A 17,548-nucleotide genomic window follows, 5' to 3' on the forward strand; every position below is an offset into this window, starting at 1 on the left:
AGAGAATATTGAAAGAGACCGCGCCGATGCCCAGCGCGCCGCCGCCGATGCACAGCGCGACGCCGCCAATGCACAGCGCGACGCAGCCCAAGCCCAGCGCGAAGCAGAGCGCGACATCGCTCACATTAGGGGTGGACGGTATGGTCTAAAATTTATATCACGGTATAATTTGAAGCATAGACGGTAACGGTATATATCACGGTATCAGTGTTTCTGTTAGAATAATTTTTTTTGCCTGATAGGCAGGCTATATAAAGAATGACATCCTCAAGGCATGTAGATTTATAATATTTTAACTTAAAACTAGGCTACTTTTGCGTATAAAGTCATTATATTCCAAATAAAATAAGTCCCGAGTCGAGACTCCTACTCCCATTGCAAACAGCGGGGCTGGATTTTGCTAGAAGCATATGTAGCTGCAGAGCCGCAGAGCGAATTGAATTGAATAAGAATTGAGACAAAGGTGCCACTCATCCTCAGCTTTAAGAATTGACAATTGTGTCAACAAATTGACACATGTGTCAACAAATTGACACACAAAATGGTGATGGGGGGGCGCTGTTTGACGGGCCTGTGACCAGACCTGAAAGAGCCCCTGGCTCTGCGGCTCTGCAGCTGCATGCTATTCGCAAATCCACTGCTGCAGCCGTCCTCCCGGCTCCCGCTGCTGCCGTCGTTATCATAACACTACACACATATCGTAATGTTTACAGCAAACTGTAGTTGATCACCAGGTATGTTTTATTAACGTAGAATAATTCATATAAGAAAAACGATAGGGAAATATCTTACCTTTCTCCACTGGTTAAAAATGCCAGGAACTGAAATTGCTGTGCGCCGCAGTGATATGTGTTTATTATGAAATGACAATTGCGTGTGCGCCGCAGTGATGTGTTTATTATGAAATGACAATTGCGTGTTGACACGCCCACTGCGCGAAGCCTCCTAAATAACTTTTTCCAGTTTGCACATATCTATTATCTATGACTAATTCTATCTATTTTTAGGGGCAAATGCGATTGAAATAGTCGCGCTGTGGTTACATGACGTCATTGCTATTTTAGAGCTGCTGTACCGGTTACACGGTATAGTCAAAATCCATACCGTAGAGCAAATTAATACCGTTTATACCGTATACCGTTTATACCGTCCACCCCTAGCTCACATCAAGCGCGAAGCAGAGCGCGACCGGCTACAGGCGCAGATAATGAAGCAATTGATTGCCAGGGCGACACCCCCTCTCTCCGCACGGAGCTCCAGGGCGACAAGGGTCTAGGGCACCTTCCCCTACCCGACCAAGTGACCCGGAGCCCGGCCAACAGAAGCATCCTATCCACGTCTCCGAACCCCCTCCCCGACCGGTCCATACGAGACCCAGCAACCGGGAAGAACCGGCCTATGCCGCCGAGAGACTGAATAGACGACTTCAAGACCTAGAGGACCTAGCAGAGGAAGAGGAAGAGGAGGAAGGTCAAGCCCACCAGCAGCAACGTACTCCACAGGACCAGGAGGTCCAGTACAGCCCAGACTTCACCCCCGAGGCACTGCGCTACAAACCCCTGACTCAACTCAAGGGTGAGTTTGACGCACAGCCAGCACCGAGGAACAGCACCTGGGTACCCGGGCCTTGGTACCCACCAAGTACCAGCCCACGACAACACGTACGGGGAGACTCGCCCAGGAGGCCTCTCCCCCAACGCTCAACGATGTGCCAGCCATCCATGGCATCGCACCTTGGCACACCGACGTTCCCGGACTTTACGCACGAGGACAGAGCACAGTACACGGAATTACGGATGTGCTTAGAGACTATGATGTCCGACGTCCCTGATGAGTCGTACAAATATGCTATCCTCCTCAAGCATCTCAAGGTGCCCAGAGCGCATAATATAGCGCTGGCATATTCCAACTCAAGTACCCCATACACCGCGGCTCTAGTAGCCCTCGACCAGCGTTATGGACGCATATGGGACTACGTGATACAAGAAATAAGGAATATTGACCGTCTCCCCCCAGCCACAGACAATCGATCATTGGATGACCTCTCTATCAAGGTACAATCCCTGGTAGGGATGCTGGGGTCCCAAAAGGAAAAAGGGAGACACGAACTGTATGCTAACTCTAATAACGAATATTAGAGAAGCTCCCTCCAGCCCGCCAAGAGCGCTTTAGGCGGCAGAGAGACCACCGTGATCCCGACGGTCCCGAGCCATCCCTCCTAGACCTGGCCGACTTCCTCGCGAGAGAAGTCAGCAGCCTACGACTGGATACGTTCGTGCGGAGTGGACCAAGCCCAAGAGATGGACCTCGGAGATCCAACGATAACCGCCGGTTGGTGACCGTCATGCACCAAGCCGAATCAGTACCGCGGCACAAGAACCACAACACCCCCTCGACGAAAGAGAAGTGGAAGATTGTATGCCAGTACTGCGAGAAAGAACATTGGCTGTCTCAATGTGACAATTTCAAGAAGATGACCGCCGACGAGGTGAGTCAGTGGATCAAAGCCAACCGCCGCTGTTACCGCTGTGCGCGCAGCCATATGGCAGCCGAGTGCCGCTTGAAGAAGAGGTGCAGCAGGTGTGACGGCGCCCACTTGGACGTCTTGCATGACAGCAACAGGAAGAAACTCGCACCCCCAAGCAGCACCAGAGTAAACGTCATGTATATCGACCCCGCCAGCAGCGGGAGCTCCCGAGTGCTCTTGAAAGTGGTCCGAGTGATATTAAGCTACGAGGACAAGGTCATGGACACTTACGCCGTCCTTGACGATGGGTCAGAAAAGACTCTCCTCCTCGCATCCGCTGCAGCCCAGCTGGGTCTGCGGGGGAGCGAAGAAACAATGACAATTCGTACTATAAGAAGAGACCTGAAGACAATAAAGGGTGAAAACGTCTCCTTCACTATCGCAGCAAGCGGGCAGCCAGAGAGGCAGTATAGGATTACTAACGCTTTCACCAGCCAAGACATAGGCCTGTCACAGTACACCTACCCCATCCCCAAGCTGATGGAAAAATACGTGCACCTACGTCAACTACCTATACCGCTCATCGACGGCGCCACCCCGACCCTGCTCATAGGATCCGACCACACACACCTCATCGTCCCAACGGACCGGGTCCACATCGGGCCCAGAGGCTGTCCAGCAGCAGTCGAGACCCGCCTAGGATGGACACTACAAGGCCCCCTCTCCAGGTCTCCCAACCGACCAGCAGCCACTCACTGCCTCCACTCCAGAATGACAGAAGAAGACACCACCCTCTTACAGCACGTCGAGAGGCTATGGACACTAGACACAATGCCCTTTAAGAACGAAAAGAAACACATTCGTTCAAAGGAAGACACTTATGCCATAGCCCTCCTCGAGCAGAGGACAAAGAGAGTCGAGGTCAATGGAGTGATGAGATACGCAACTCCACTCTTGAGGCGAGAGGGTATGCCCACCTTCCACGCCTCAAAAGAAGCGACGGAGCGATATCTACTGAACACCGAGCGGCGTCCAGCCAGAGACCCCGCTCAAGCCACTGTGTACCGCGCTGAGATTGACAAGCTAATCACAGCGGGACACATAAAGAAAATTGACATTCAAGAGGCCGATCAGACGACCGAATCATGGTACGTGCCCCACCACAAGGTCCACCACAACGGCAAGGATCGTATTGTGTTCAACTGCAGCTACCAGATCGGACTACAGAATCTGAATAAAGAACTCTTGCCCGGTCCAACACTCGGCCCCTCTCTACTAGGCGTGTTGCTACGTTTCCGCCAAAACAAGGTGGCCATCAGCGGCGACATCAAAGGGATGTTCCTGCAGGTGCGACTAGTGGAAGAGGACAAGCCCCTGCTGCGGTTCTTATGGAGAGAGAGGATCGGGGATGAGCAACCATCCATCTACCAATGGGAGGTCCTCCCTTTCGGAACCACATGCAGCCCATGCTGTGCTAGGTTCGCACATGCAAAAACATGTTGCAGAGGACCCAGCAGCTGACGAGGAGGTCCGACAAAGTGTAGAGAGGAGTTTCTACGTGGACAACTGTCTGCAAAGCGTCTCGACGCCAGAAGAGGCCGAGGCCCTCCTACTCAAGCTCCGCGCCTCCCTGATCAAAGGTGGCTTTGATCTCCGGCAGTGGGCCAGCAGCGACCCTCAAGTACTGCGCAGCCTCTCCCCAGAGAACAAGGCAGCAAGCAGCGAGACCTGGATGGCGACCATCCCAGGTGAAGCCCAAGAAATGACATTAGGACTAGTCTGGCGCTTCAAAACAGACTCGCTCCATTACAGACACACACCCCTGACCAAGGAGCAGGGAAGGTCGATTTCACTACCGACCACCAGACGGAGTGTATACAGAACACTCGCCAGACAATATGACCCGTTGGGATGTATCTTACCTTACACCACCAGGGCAAAAATGATTGTGCGAGAGCTGTGGGACAAGGACCAGGGCTGGGACGACCCCATACCCGACCACCTTGCTTCCACATGGAGAGAGTGGGAAAAAGAACTCAACTCGCTCCCAGGTGTCAACATACGCCGCAGCTACTTCCCACCCACAGTGCGGCTGGAGACGTGCCAGATGGACCTGCACGTCTTCAGCGACGCCTCAGAAGTAGCCTACGGCTCGGTGGCTTACTTGCGGGCCCGAGAGGAGGGAGGAGAAATACATACCGCCTTCATCCTGGCTCGTTCAAGGATAGCCCCCCGCAAGCAACAATCGATGGCGCGACTAGAGCTCTGCGCAGCCCTAGTAGGAGCGCAACTCGCCACGTTAATCCAACGTGAACTCACCATCCCGGTGCAAAGAACAATCCTGTGGTCAGACTCCATGACCGTACTCACATGGATCCAGTCCGATTCGTGTAGATACAAGGTCTTCGTGGGAGTCAGAATCACAGAGATCCAAGATTTAACAGAATCAGCATGCTGGAGGTACGTGGACACAAAACAGAACCCAGCAGATGTCATCACACGGGGGATGTCCCTAGATGACCTCACACGTCACAATATCTACAGTGACGGTCCCGAGTTCCTCAAGCTCCCGGAAGAAGAGTGGCCTAACCCCACCCCACGGGAGGCTAGTCAAGAGGAAGCAGAGATGAAGAAATCTATGTTCTGTGGGTTGACGCACACACCAGTCCCCACCGACCCTAACATAGACGACTGCCCCACCCTTGAGAGTGCGCAGTTAAAGACATTCCCGTGGCACCACCCTGAGGTTCCCTCCACTACTGACATTAATGCAGCTAATTACGAAGAAGCAGAACTCCTTCTGCTACAGCGAGCCCAAAGAGACTCGTTCCCCGACGAGCTAGACTGTCTGCAGGGATCAAAGCCAGTCCCGTCAGACAGCAGACTGCTCCACTTGGCCCCTGAGCGCGACGCCCATGATCTCATCAGAGTGGGTGGTCGTCTGAGAAGGGCCCCGGACTTAACGGATGACGTCAAGTTCCCTATAGCTCTCAACAGCCGACACAAGGTCACAGAGCTCATCATAAAGAAATACGACGAGGATGTGCACCACGCTGGGGCAGAGAGAGTCTTCGCTGAGATCAGACGTCGCTATTGGATACTGCAAGGAAGAGAAGCAGTACGACGCTTCCAGCGGACCTGTCTAGACTGTCGCAAGTGGCGAGCACAGCCCAGTATACCCAGGATGGCTGACCTACCTCCCTGTCGCCTCCGACTTGGCGACAAGCCCTTTCACTCCACCGGTATGGACTGCTTCGGCCCGCTGTATGTGAAGAAAGGAAGAGGGACGGAGAAGAGGTGGGGTATTGTATTCAAATGCATGACCACCCGAGCGATACACATAGAACTCCTTCCAACCATGAGTACGGACTCATTCCTTATGGCCTTCCGGAGATTCACAGCGCGAAAAGGAAAACCGTCTATATTACTGTCTGATCACGGGACAAACTTCAAAGGCGGAGAAAGAGAGCTGAGAGAGAGCTTCCAAGCTATGGGCCCAGAATTTAAGACCCACCTCGCTCCCTCTCAGATTGACTTCCAGTTTAACCCCCCGAACGCCCCTCACTTCGGAGGAACCTGGGAACGAGAAGTACGTTCGATAAAGACAGCCCTGTACGCCGTGCTTGGGGCCCAGACCGTGGCTGAAGAAGTCCTCACGACAGTCCTCACAGAGATCGAGGGAGTATTGAACTCAAAGCCCCTCGGTTACGTCTCAAGTGATGTAGCAGATGTTGACCCAGTCACCCCCAACACTCTCTTGATGGGGCGGCTGGACCCCGCGCTCCCACAGACGGTGTACAGACCTGAGGAAGCGAACGGCCGAAGAATGTGGAGGTACAGTCAAGTATTGGCTGACAGGTTTTGGAACAGTTTCCTCCTCCACTATCTACCGTCTCTACAGACCCGCCAGAAATGGGTAAAAGAAAGAGACAATTTGACGGAGGGCACAGTCGTCATGATCATAGACCAGTCACTACCCCGAGCTATGTGGCCGGCCGGCCGCGTAAGCAAAGTGATCACTGGTGCCGACGGAAAGGTCAGAGCGGCAGAAGTTCTTGTCCAGGGACGGACATACACCCGACCCGTGGCGAGGCTGATAGAGTTGCCAAGGCTCCCTGACTCCCTTGATGACGACCATGACCCACTGACTTTGTGAATTGCTCTACTCCCCACAACGGACATTGAGTAGTGGACAAGACGGTTAATCTGTCTCTGCTTATCTAATTAGGTGCGGACTAATTAGGAGGCGGCTGTTACAAAGGGTCAGATTAAACCGAATATATATATTTATTACTTGAGATACCTTGTATAATATTTGTATATCGTCTGATATCCCTTGTATATTCTTTGTATATATACACGGAATATCCCTTTACCTAGGTACAAGCCAGACCATAATATTCGTTCTCCTATTGGACAGCGACCCCTAGGCGCCAACGGCCATACCCCCAATGGCAAGTTCAAAGCCACCGCCAAGGCATGTCTCAACATGTCCAGGTTTGCGCAGTAATACGAGACAGAACTGAGGTTGGCACTAGATTATTCACCTTACGTATAAATACGTCGCAGGTGGATACAGCAGTAGTCTTATCCTAAAAGTTGAAGCCTTCACCACGATACAACGTGCCGTGAAGTGGGCCTCTTTGCCCCTGAATAGAGCCTTGAGAACCGTGTGCGAATAGATAGCTAAAGTGTCAGAGTTTAACGCTGTATCGTCGAGTTCGACTTATTCTATTGTGAAGTAATAGTCTATTATTTATAGTGTATCGTGCGGCTACCGTTCTCCGTGACCATCATTACCACCGGTTCGTCGTACCTCTAGCTAGTGCACTTATCCAGGCTGGGCGGCCTAAACTCGCGCCACCACCCGAGGAGTCCTAGACGAGAACCGTTGGATATGTACACCGGAGAACCTACACCGGCGAATGCAGAGCCTTTTCCGGCTGGATTATATTTCTTTGGTACTGTGGCTGCTGGAGCAGAGAACCGTCTACCCACTGCTGTGTGGGATCTACCCTGTGAGGAGCACCATCGAGCCCGCCTCTAGGACCACAGAGGCTGGCTAGCTTTCATCCATGCTGTCGTGCATACTGGAGTATAGCTGTTGCTTTGTCTACGGACCAAGGGAGTATTGCACTGGCTCCTGTATCTGGAGCCTCGTTATTCGCGTTGATCCAGACTTTGCTCCCGAACATTCCTCTACCCTGCCGGCTTACAACCGGAGGGAACCCCCTAGTGTCTCCAGCTGACTACGAGTGTGCCTTATGTAATTCTTATGCTACAGGTGGCGTCAGTTATACCCATCTTACTATTCTCATGGACTTACGCTCTTGACCTACTTTAAGTGTTCTACGCCTTACAAGCGCAATCATAATTCTCAATCTGTAACCTACCGTTGCTGCTCTAATAATAAATACCTCTAACTAGAACTTTCTTTGTCATTGCCGTATTCTTGTGTGGGTGTTCACCAGATATACCATGTACTGTATGGCCAGTAATTAAAGTACATAACTAAGTAGTGGTTTAATGATACCATACTCTCAATACAGTCAGGGAATTGTACCCCTCAGTTACAAGTAGCCTACAGGTTACATTGGAACTGGAATCTAATCCGTTAACTTTTTAGTACATGGTTTAAGTGGCCGCGATGTCTATCCCATCTCACTTTATTATTGATTTAGGGGAGTGGGCGGGGCCCCATGGTCTGACCTGCGGGGGAGCCCCGACATATTGCGCAACGCCACTGTATACTATGATACTATACTGTTAATATAGTATTTTCTGATTTGTATCCCTCCGTCTCTGTTCTCCATTAGTACGCTCTGGTATTTTATAATCGTTGCCTCTGTCTGGAGGTCTTCAGTTCTTCCTTCAGTTCAGTATGTGCTGTGTACCGAACAAAAGAAAGAATACAGCGTAATTTTAACCACTAACGAAACGCACGTGCAGAACTTCTTTTTTGCGTGCGGAACTCAAAATATAACTTGCGCAAAGGGTCTGATGTCGCTCGATCAGTCCATGCTGCACCACTGAGAGATTACCTGTCATTTAGCATAGCCTCATAGTACGGCCAACACAGGCCTACCTAAGTGAAAGTGTCTCCCATCAGTCATGCAGCGCATTTTTCACAATCGAATATATATATATAATTTATTTTACAACTTGATTATTCATTTGAATATAGAATATTCGTTGACAGCCCTACTTAACAGTAACTGCACACTACATCACCCCTGAGTGGAACATGGAAAGCCAAACTTTCCCCCACTGTACCGAAAATCCATACCGAACCTTGACTTAAAAACCGAGGTACGTACCGAACCGTGGTTTTTGTGTACCGTTACACCCCTAATGTCAATCAATATCTTCCTTTGAAATGAAATTGGTTCAGGAATCAGGTGAGAGTGAGCAAGAGAGAGAGAGAGAGAGAGAGAGAGAGAGAGAGAGAGAGAGAGAGGTTTTTACTGTGACGTGGGCATACAGGAATGGCGAGGATGCAAAGCATGTTCCCATTGCTTGCAGAGAGGAGTTGTCACAGAGCTGTCGAACGCAGGGCTGAATAGCTAGATGTCATAGCTTCTAAAATGTAAGGTCCGCGCTGCTCTGTGTCTATTATGAAATGACAATTTATTGCGCATCGACACTGTTGACAAGCCCACTACGCAAAGCTTGCGCTCTCTCTCTCAAACACACACTACTCCGGTCAGGCATCCACTCAACTCATAGAAAATACGCATCGGGCCATTACTCGCACACTGTGCTCCTAAATGATTTTCGCACACATCTATTTTTAGGGGCAAATGTGAGTGAAATGGACACACTGTAGAGCCCTGTGTGGTATTCATCTTCTAATGTTTACCTCTCTGTTTGGAGGTCTTCTCCAGCTCTTCCAGCAGCTTGCCCAGGTCCTGGTCCAGGTCTTGACTACCACACACGCTGAAGAACTTCTCCCCATAGCTGGTCAACTGCTGCTCCTTTTTACGCAACTCAGCAGCAGTGTGGCTCTTATTCTGCTCCCCTGAGGCCAGATCCTTACTGGGAACACAAACGTGTGAGTGTGTGTGTGTGTGTGTGTGTGTGTGTGTGTGTGTGTGTGTGTGAGTGTGTGTGTGTGTGTGAGAGTGTGTGAGTGTGTGTGTGTGTGTGCATGCAAGGGTTAGGTTTTCTTTCATAGATATGTAAAGTAATATCATTTAATTAGAAATCTGAACTATACCGCAGTTACTTCAGACCTCACATTGTGATCGCCTGAGACACAGTACGTTCCAACGGGTGCCAAAATCGTATGCTTATGATTTTTTGGAGGATCAAGAAAAGAGGGCGATGTTTGAGATAGGGCACCTCATCATTCCTGGAGCATCACCCCGCTTCGATTACATTCTATTGATACACTGTACGCTTGGAAATTACTACTAGCAGGAATTCAATTGTTTAAAAAAATAAAAAAATAAGAAAAAAACGTTTTGTCCACCATTTTCAGTAAAGGTTATTCATTAACTTAAATGTCCAGGTGACAAAGGTGAACCTGCAAGAGTGTGAGTGAGTGAGTGAGTGAGTGAGTGAGTGAGTGAGTGAGTGAGTGAGTGAGTGAGTGAGTGAGTGAGTGAGTGAGTGAGTGAGTGAGTGAGTGAGTGAGTGAGTGAGTGAGTGAGTGAGTGAGTGCATCTCACTAACTTGAGTTTGGCCAGCTTGTCCCTGGTCGAGTTGATGTCTCTAGATTTGGCATAGATCCAGTCGCCCAGTTCCTTCTTGTTGGGGAAGTGACCCAGCAGGGAAACCAGATCCTCGTTGTGACGAGACTTGATCTTACGTACCTGTTCCTCTTTCTCCGTCTACAGGAGAACAGGAAGACATGGAGGACAGGTGAGAGGAGAGGACAGGAAGAGAGAAGAGAGAGGGGAAGGGAGAAAGAGAAGGGGAGAGATGGGAGAAGAGAAGAAAAGAGGAGAGAAGAAAAGAGAGGAGCAGAGGTAAAAAAGTAAAAAATTACCTGTAAGCAGGGTTACTTGAACGGGGAGTCTTAGAATGCCCTGGTCAGCTGACTGTTTGCGTCTATGGCACTCGCTCATCTTATCATTAATTCATTCACTCGTGTTTTCATCCTTTCATTCATCCAATCATTAATTGCCACATTGGCCCGATATACTTTAGTGCAGGGATTAAAGCAAAAACAATTCTCCTGACTGAACTTTTTTTCAGGCCAAGTCATATTTTTATTTTAACCTTCACTGTATTTTTTTTTAATAGCGTTAGCGTTTTAAGGGAGCCTACTTGTAGAGCCTACTGTCCTGACTGTGACTATAGACCCTACTGTTGTGGTTGTTGTGCCAGGCAGGGAGGCTGTGTGCTGGAGAGCGTAAATGCAAGTCTTGTGGCTAGCTTCTGATTGATGGCGAGCTAGCACCCCTTTCCCATTACTTTGAACCATGAACTAAACGGCTTGTTCTCATACAAACAAGGGACTAAACACGGTTCGCAATTATGCCACAACAACAATGGACAGTCTCCCCACCGTTTGTATATATTTTTTACCACCCACCCACCCCCTCCTAATGTACAGTCTCCTCCTCATCATATGTATATATTTACTGTTAGGATCTCTGGGTAACAGTACTGTATATTTGCATATCGTATATGTGACAAATGTAACAGTACTATATACCTGTATGTCCCTATGTCATAAATGTCATGATGTCATGTATGTTATGTATGTCATAAATGTCACTATGAATTGAAAATGGGGGACCCTGATGATGTAAACAAGACAAACATCTTTCTCTGGTGTGCATCCCCTTAACAATTGTGTGTATTGCTACTGGATTTACCAGATCCAGAATGAATGAATGAATGAAAACTTTATTTAATACACAAGACCCTCTTCTTGGGACCAAGTAAGGTTTCGTCGATAATCCAATGTACAGTCCCCCCACCCCACCTACCCAACCTCCTCTAATGTACAGTTTCTTTGTCAAATGTATATACTCTCTTTTTTAGACTATTTTTGTATCACAAACAATACTGTATTTGTAAATCTGGTATGTCATAAATGTATAGATGTAACAGTATTGTTTATCTGTATGTCATGTGTGGCATATACCGTAATTCCTCTAATAGTAACCCCGGCTTGTATTTGTTTCAACTGTAGCGGGTACCAGGCTTGTATTAGGAGGAGGCCTGTATAAGAGGGAGGCCTATATTTCAAATTTTCAAACGGATCATAATGAATAAATCAACATTTTGTGTCAGTTTGAACCCAGTAAAATGTACTGGGTTCATTTATTGAAACCAAGTACTGTATGAAATAGTAAACAGTGCAATTACAGGTGGTCACTGGTCATTTCAACGTTTTGCAAAGTGAAATCAAGTAACTAGCTCAGTATGCAGCTCAGTATATTAGTAACCCGGCTTGTATTAGGAGGCCGGCTTATAATTGCTTAGCTCAAGAGCGCACCCGGCCATTAATAGAGACCCGGCTTGTATTTGAGACCCGGTTACTATTAGAGGAATTACGGTATGTTATGATGAATTGAAAATGGGGGACCCTGATGTAAACAAGACGAAAGTATTTCTCTGGTCTGCATCCCCTTAACAATTGTGTGTATTGAGCTGTACTGTACACATTCTGCAATCTGTTAATAAAATGTTCAATCAATCAATCAATATTTAACAGATTGCAGAATGGGTACAATGCTGCAGCCAGGCTACTCACAAGGTCAAAAAAATCATGTCACATCACTCCCATTTTGGTATCCCTGCACTGGCTCCCGGTACACTACAGAATTCACTTCAAAGTCCTCACTTTCACTTTCAGAGCATTTCACGGTCAGGCCCCTATCTACATCACGGAACTCATCCATCCATCCCTACACAAACACCCGCTCACTCAGATCTGCCGATCAGCACCTCCTAGTGATCCCCAGGACCAGGCTAAAAACAAGGGGTGATCGAGCCTTCGAGGTGACAGCACCAAGGCTCTGGAACGCTCTCCCCCTGGACCTGCGAACTGCCCCCTCTGAGAACTCGTTTAAAAAACAACTAAAAACACATTTGTTCAGGCAGGCTTTTAATCACACATAGGCGCCTTTTTCTGTTCTATAGTGTTGTTTTAATTAGTGACTCATGATTTTATCCAAATTCTTTTATTCTACTTTTTCTATCTGGTTTCACTGTTTTTAACTGCTGTTTGTCTGTTGTCATTTATTTCTGATTTTGTTTTTATTGTGTTTTTATATTAAGATGTAGTGTAAAGCACCCTGTGCATTCGTGCTGTGAAGGGTGCTCTATAAATAAAGGTCATTCATTCATTCATTCAATACAGTACGGCTCAATACACACAATTGTTAAGGGGATGCAGACCAGAGAAAGACGTTTGTCTTGTTTACATCAGGGTCCCCCATTTTCAATTCATAGTGACATTTATGACATACACAACATTGACATCATGACATTTATGGCATAGGGACATACATGACATACTACAGGTATATACTGTAGTAATGTTACATTTGTGACATATACGATATGCAAATATACAGTAATGTTACCCATAGATCCTGACAGAGATTATACATATGATGGGGAGGAGACTGTACATTAGGAGGAGGGGGTGGTAGAAAAAGATACATACGGTGGGGAGAGAACATACGGTGGGGACTCGGGAGAGAATATACGGTGGGGAGGAGACTGTCTACACAGATATACCTGTGTGATGTTGCTACGGAGTTAAGCTAATAAAGGATACTCACAACCACAACAGGGGACTCACGTATTTGTACTGTGAAGTAACACGACAATGACAAATGTGTTGTTTCTGTTTTTCTTTTTGACATAGTTGCGGCACACTAGGGCTGGGCGATATAGCCAAAAACGTTATCGCGATAAAATTATTAAATTATTTTCATATAACTCGATATCGATAATTATCGTCGATATAATGTCTGTCAAGTTTAATTAACTTATTATGCCCGGCGCCGATGGACTTGTTTTTCTGCTGCGAATGTCTCGAGTTGATGTCGCCATCAGTCCGCGCACGTTAGCAGTTAGCCAGAGCGAGACAATCCCATGACAATGTACTAGTAAATATCCCTAAAATACTCTGTTCCGCCCCAATAAATTGCAACAACGTCTGCACGTAAATATATAAAATAGCGCCGTGCAAGCTAATTATCCTAGCCACGCATGTATCCAAATGTCCTAAATATCCCTAAAATACTCTGTTCCGCCAGAATACATTGCAACAACGTCCACCGTATACCACACACAGAACCGTGGCATCAGAATTCAGGTCACACGCATACACGGCACGTAAATATATAACATAGAGCTGTGCAAGCTAATTATCCTAGCGCCAGCATTGAGTCCTAAACCAAAACAGTGGCGCATCTGGAGCTGTGGTGCGTAAGCACGTCACGTCATCACGTAACGTTGGCTGTTGTTAGTGAGTGTGTTGAGCCGAGGCTGAGCGGAGCCAAACTTGGAAAATCGATATATCGAAACTTTGCGACCACATTTCATGTTTATTTCGAGGAAATAATTTATCGCGATATTTATCGTTATCGTTTTATCGCCCAGCCCTACGGCACACGGAACAAGTTAACAACTCACCACTACAGCCCCCAGTAGCCTAGCCAGTCTCTTGAAACACCGCTATCTTCAAACTACCATTCCTCTCGAAACTTTCTTTTGGGTGGTGCCGCTCATCCTTTTCGTCTGAGAAAACCGCGGTGGTTTTTCTTTTTAGTGGCCGGCTTACTCCTTCCATTTAACCGACGCTATTAAGCTAACGTTAGCTAATCGGTATAGCAGCGTTACAGTGCAAGCAGGTGGTGGATGTGACGTCGGTAAACAAGGAGAGTTGATGCGCGAGGCTGCAAAAAATGCGATTGTCGTAAAACCAAAACACACCACAGTTTTTTATTATTTTACATGACTATTTTGTTACCCTGCCATGTGGCGGACAGACCTCTCAGACCTCGCAAATGTCACTCGCCCAATAGCCTCCAGCTGCAACCGCGGAGCGAGCAGCGTAATCTTGTCTCTCGAGTCGCTGAGTGACAATGACTGCTTGGCACGGCCGCGCGATAGGAAAAAAAAACCCTTTTTCATGATATTTGACGCCTCTGATTGGCTCAATTTTGTTTCAATCTGTATGCATCTACAAATCATATTATAACAGGTAGCCAATTCTGTCAGACTGCGAATCAAATTGACGGAACTCCCAATAAAATTTACGGAAATCCGTCTGGAGACGGAACGCTTTAATGCCCGTTAAAGCGTCTTATACTTTTGGCGTCGTTACCTTGTCTTTCTTCAGCATGTCCATCTGAGTGCGAGAGGTGGTGTGCGTGTTCAGCATCTGCATCTCCTGGTCCAGTCGTCTCTGTGTGCGGTCCAGCTCCACCTTCTCCCTCTGGAGCTCCGTCACCTCCACCTTCAGCTCCTCCACGTTGGAGCTCTGCACCGCACTGTTCAGCTCACGCTCCTGCCGCAGGAAACACACACAGCGTTGGTTTAAAACCCTTTCCCTGCCGCACTATCAAAACGGTTAACCCTTTCACCGCGACAATACACATAAGGTTAACCCTTTCACTGCCACACAACAGCCGGTTAACCCTTTCACTCCCACACGACAGAAGGTTAACCCTTTACTATCACACAACCAGCAGCGACCGTGTGAAAAAGAGTCTCTACCATTAACCCTTTCACTGCCACACGACAGAAGGTTAACCCTTTACCATCACACAACCGACGGTCGTGAAAGGGTTAATGGTAGAGATTTCTTTTTTTCTTTTTGTATCTGAACTTCAAACTCCGGAACTGCCTACAGGCTGGCTTACATGTCTCTGCCACAAAAGACACGGAGGAAGGCAGCGGGTCCTCCCGCAGGTACAGGCAGGAAACTTTGCCTGCAGACTTTCTTTGGCTATGGAATGATTGAATCAGTCCGAAATAGACTTTGTGTTCGTTTGACTATCGCTGCGCATCACATGTGTGGATGATGGCAACTATTCTCACAAGGACAATGAGAATCCTTTATGTGCAGAGTAGTACAGTATGTACAATTAAAAACCTTCATTACTGCAGATCCATGAGATATTGACTACTTTTCATAGGCTCATGAAATCCATGAGTCCAACAATGACAGCAACATGGGGGAAATGACACAATCTCCAACATTATCACAACGAGCCTGAAGTGACGTCAACAGCCCATGAAACTGCTCTTGTTGAGGAAGCTGCTCAATGGCAACAAAGAAAGATTATTCATAAACATCAAACAGATCGATGAGACCCTCCCCACTCTGACGTGATTCGCTTGATACCTTGATGTAGGGCTACACGATTATTGCTAAAATGTGAATCACGATTTTTCTCTCTAAGAATTGAGATCACGATTCTCTCACGATTCTTATTTTTTCCAATAAAATGACTTATTGCACCCTTTATTAAACAGACAACATAACATATCAAAGTGCTTGACTTAAACTTAAGTCTCTTGTAACATACAAAATAACTCAAGTCAGAATCGTCATCATTTAAAAAAGTCGTCATCATTTAAAAAAGTAGAGTAAAAAAAGAAATAATAATAATAAAAAGAAAATATATAAAAAAAAAATCATAATTTAGAAATGAGATCGCATAGGTCTATGAATCGAGATCGGGATTTTTTTTTAATCGTGCAGCCATACCTTGATGGCACCGTTTTTCGATACCCAGCCCTCCTCAAGGCCTTAGCCAATTCAGTCTTCGGTGAACGCTCCAGTCCTACTCAAGGCCTTAACTAGTTCAGTCTCTTCAGTGAACGCTCCAGTCCTACTCAAGGCCTTAGCTAGTTCAGTCTTCAGTGAACCCTCCAGTCCTACTCAAGGCCTTAGCTAGTTCAGTCTTCAGTGAACGCTCCAGTCCTACTCACCGCCTTAGTTAGTTCAGTCTCCAGTGTCTGGAGCCTGGTGGAGGAACCCTCCAGCCTCTGCAGCTCTGTCTTGATGTTCCTCAGCTCCTTCTGCTTCTTTCCCTGAAGGTCTTTCTTCAGCTCCACTGTCCTCTCCAGGCCCGTCTTCTTGTCTCTCATCTCATCGATTGACTGCTGCTTCTGCTGCTCCTTCTCCTGGAGGTCCCTCTATTTAAAATCATTAATGTGATTGATTATGTATTAGATCATTAAGAATGATGATGTAAAAAGGAGGACTGGACAGTTATACATGGTCTGCTTTTATCATCTCATGTTTGGCAGCTGCTCCCTTCCTGCAGGTCCCTAAATAAAATACACTAAATACTCAGCAGGGTTTAAAGGGATAATGTATTGTTATCGCTCTCATTTCAACTATACTATTGATAGTTATTTTTAGTTCATTAATATCTAATATCTTATATTTAAGCTCCTCTGGTCAAATCATGATCATCGTCTCCCCCACTCTGGAATGTGCATCTGTGACCAAGCTCAGGCCATGCACCCAGAAATACTTTGACCTGATGACCAGTGCATGCATGGCTGTATCGGGCCTCCGACCACAGGCCAGTGAGAGGAGCAAACCTGAACATAATCACCAGACCATGTATGCCAATGCCTGTCGGTCCGTCGGATCATCCATTATTAACCAGAGGCTCCCTATATATGGAACTCACACATAGTATAAAAGCCATGGGTGTTGGGGGCGGCACAGTGGGCAAGGCGCTTGCCACTAATGCAGGAGAATACTGGTATCGAGCCCAGCTCTCGGCATTGCTACCGGCTTGGCCGGCCGTCATACTAACACAATTGGCAGTGTTAGAGGGTGGGAAAGCCGGTGGGTGGGGATTGGACGTTGTGGACAGCGACTCCTACAGGTCGGTTGGGTGACGCCGGAAGCAGGAAGTAGCGGGGGCAGCGTGAGACTCCCACGCATTACTCCTCGTCACTGAGAGTTCGAGCTGCTGCGGTGAAAAGATGCGACAGGCTGCCTCCTCGTGTACCGGAGGGGACACGTGATGCAAGGCTTCTATCCTCACTACAGCCGACCAAGTGGGAGGCATAGTCTAGCAACGTTCAAGACAGGGGAGGGAAGAATTGGGGAGGGAGAAAAATAGGAAATGTGAAAAAAAA

At 47.5% G+C, this 17,548-nt stretch overlaps 1 protein-coding gene across 1 annotated transcript in view; it reads right to left on the reverse strand.

The window, feature by feature from the left end:
- The window catches only part of rad50 (RAD50 homolog, double strand break repair protein), a 124,282-nt gene that overhangs the window by 76,922 nt on the left and 29,812 nt on the right, over positions 1 to 17,548 (reverse strand). Inside the window, exons 11-14 of the mRNA XM_084319584.1 lie at positions 16,379 to 16,585; positions 14,766 to 14,948; positions 10,142 to 10,299; positions 9,327 to 9,502 (exon numbers count right to left, since the gene is read on the reverse strand). Of these exons, the coding sequence (XP_084175710.1) occupies positions 9,327 to 9,502; positions 10,142 to 10,299; positions 14,766 to 14,948; positions 16,379 to 16,585 (724 nt within the window). The remainder of the gene's footprint in view (positions 1 to 9,326; positions 9,503 to 10,141; positions 10,300 to 14,765; positions 14,949 to 16,378; positions 16,586 to 17,548) is intronic.

This window comes from Notolepis coatsorum (genome assembly GCF_963971535.1).
Source record: "Notolepis coatsorum genome assembly, chromosome: 8".
NCBI classification, from domain to species: Eukaryota; Metazoa; Chordata; class Actinopteri; order Aulopiformes; family Paralepididae; genus Notolepis; species Notolepis coatsorum.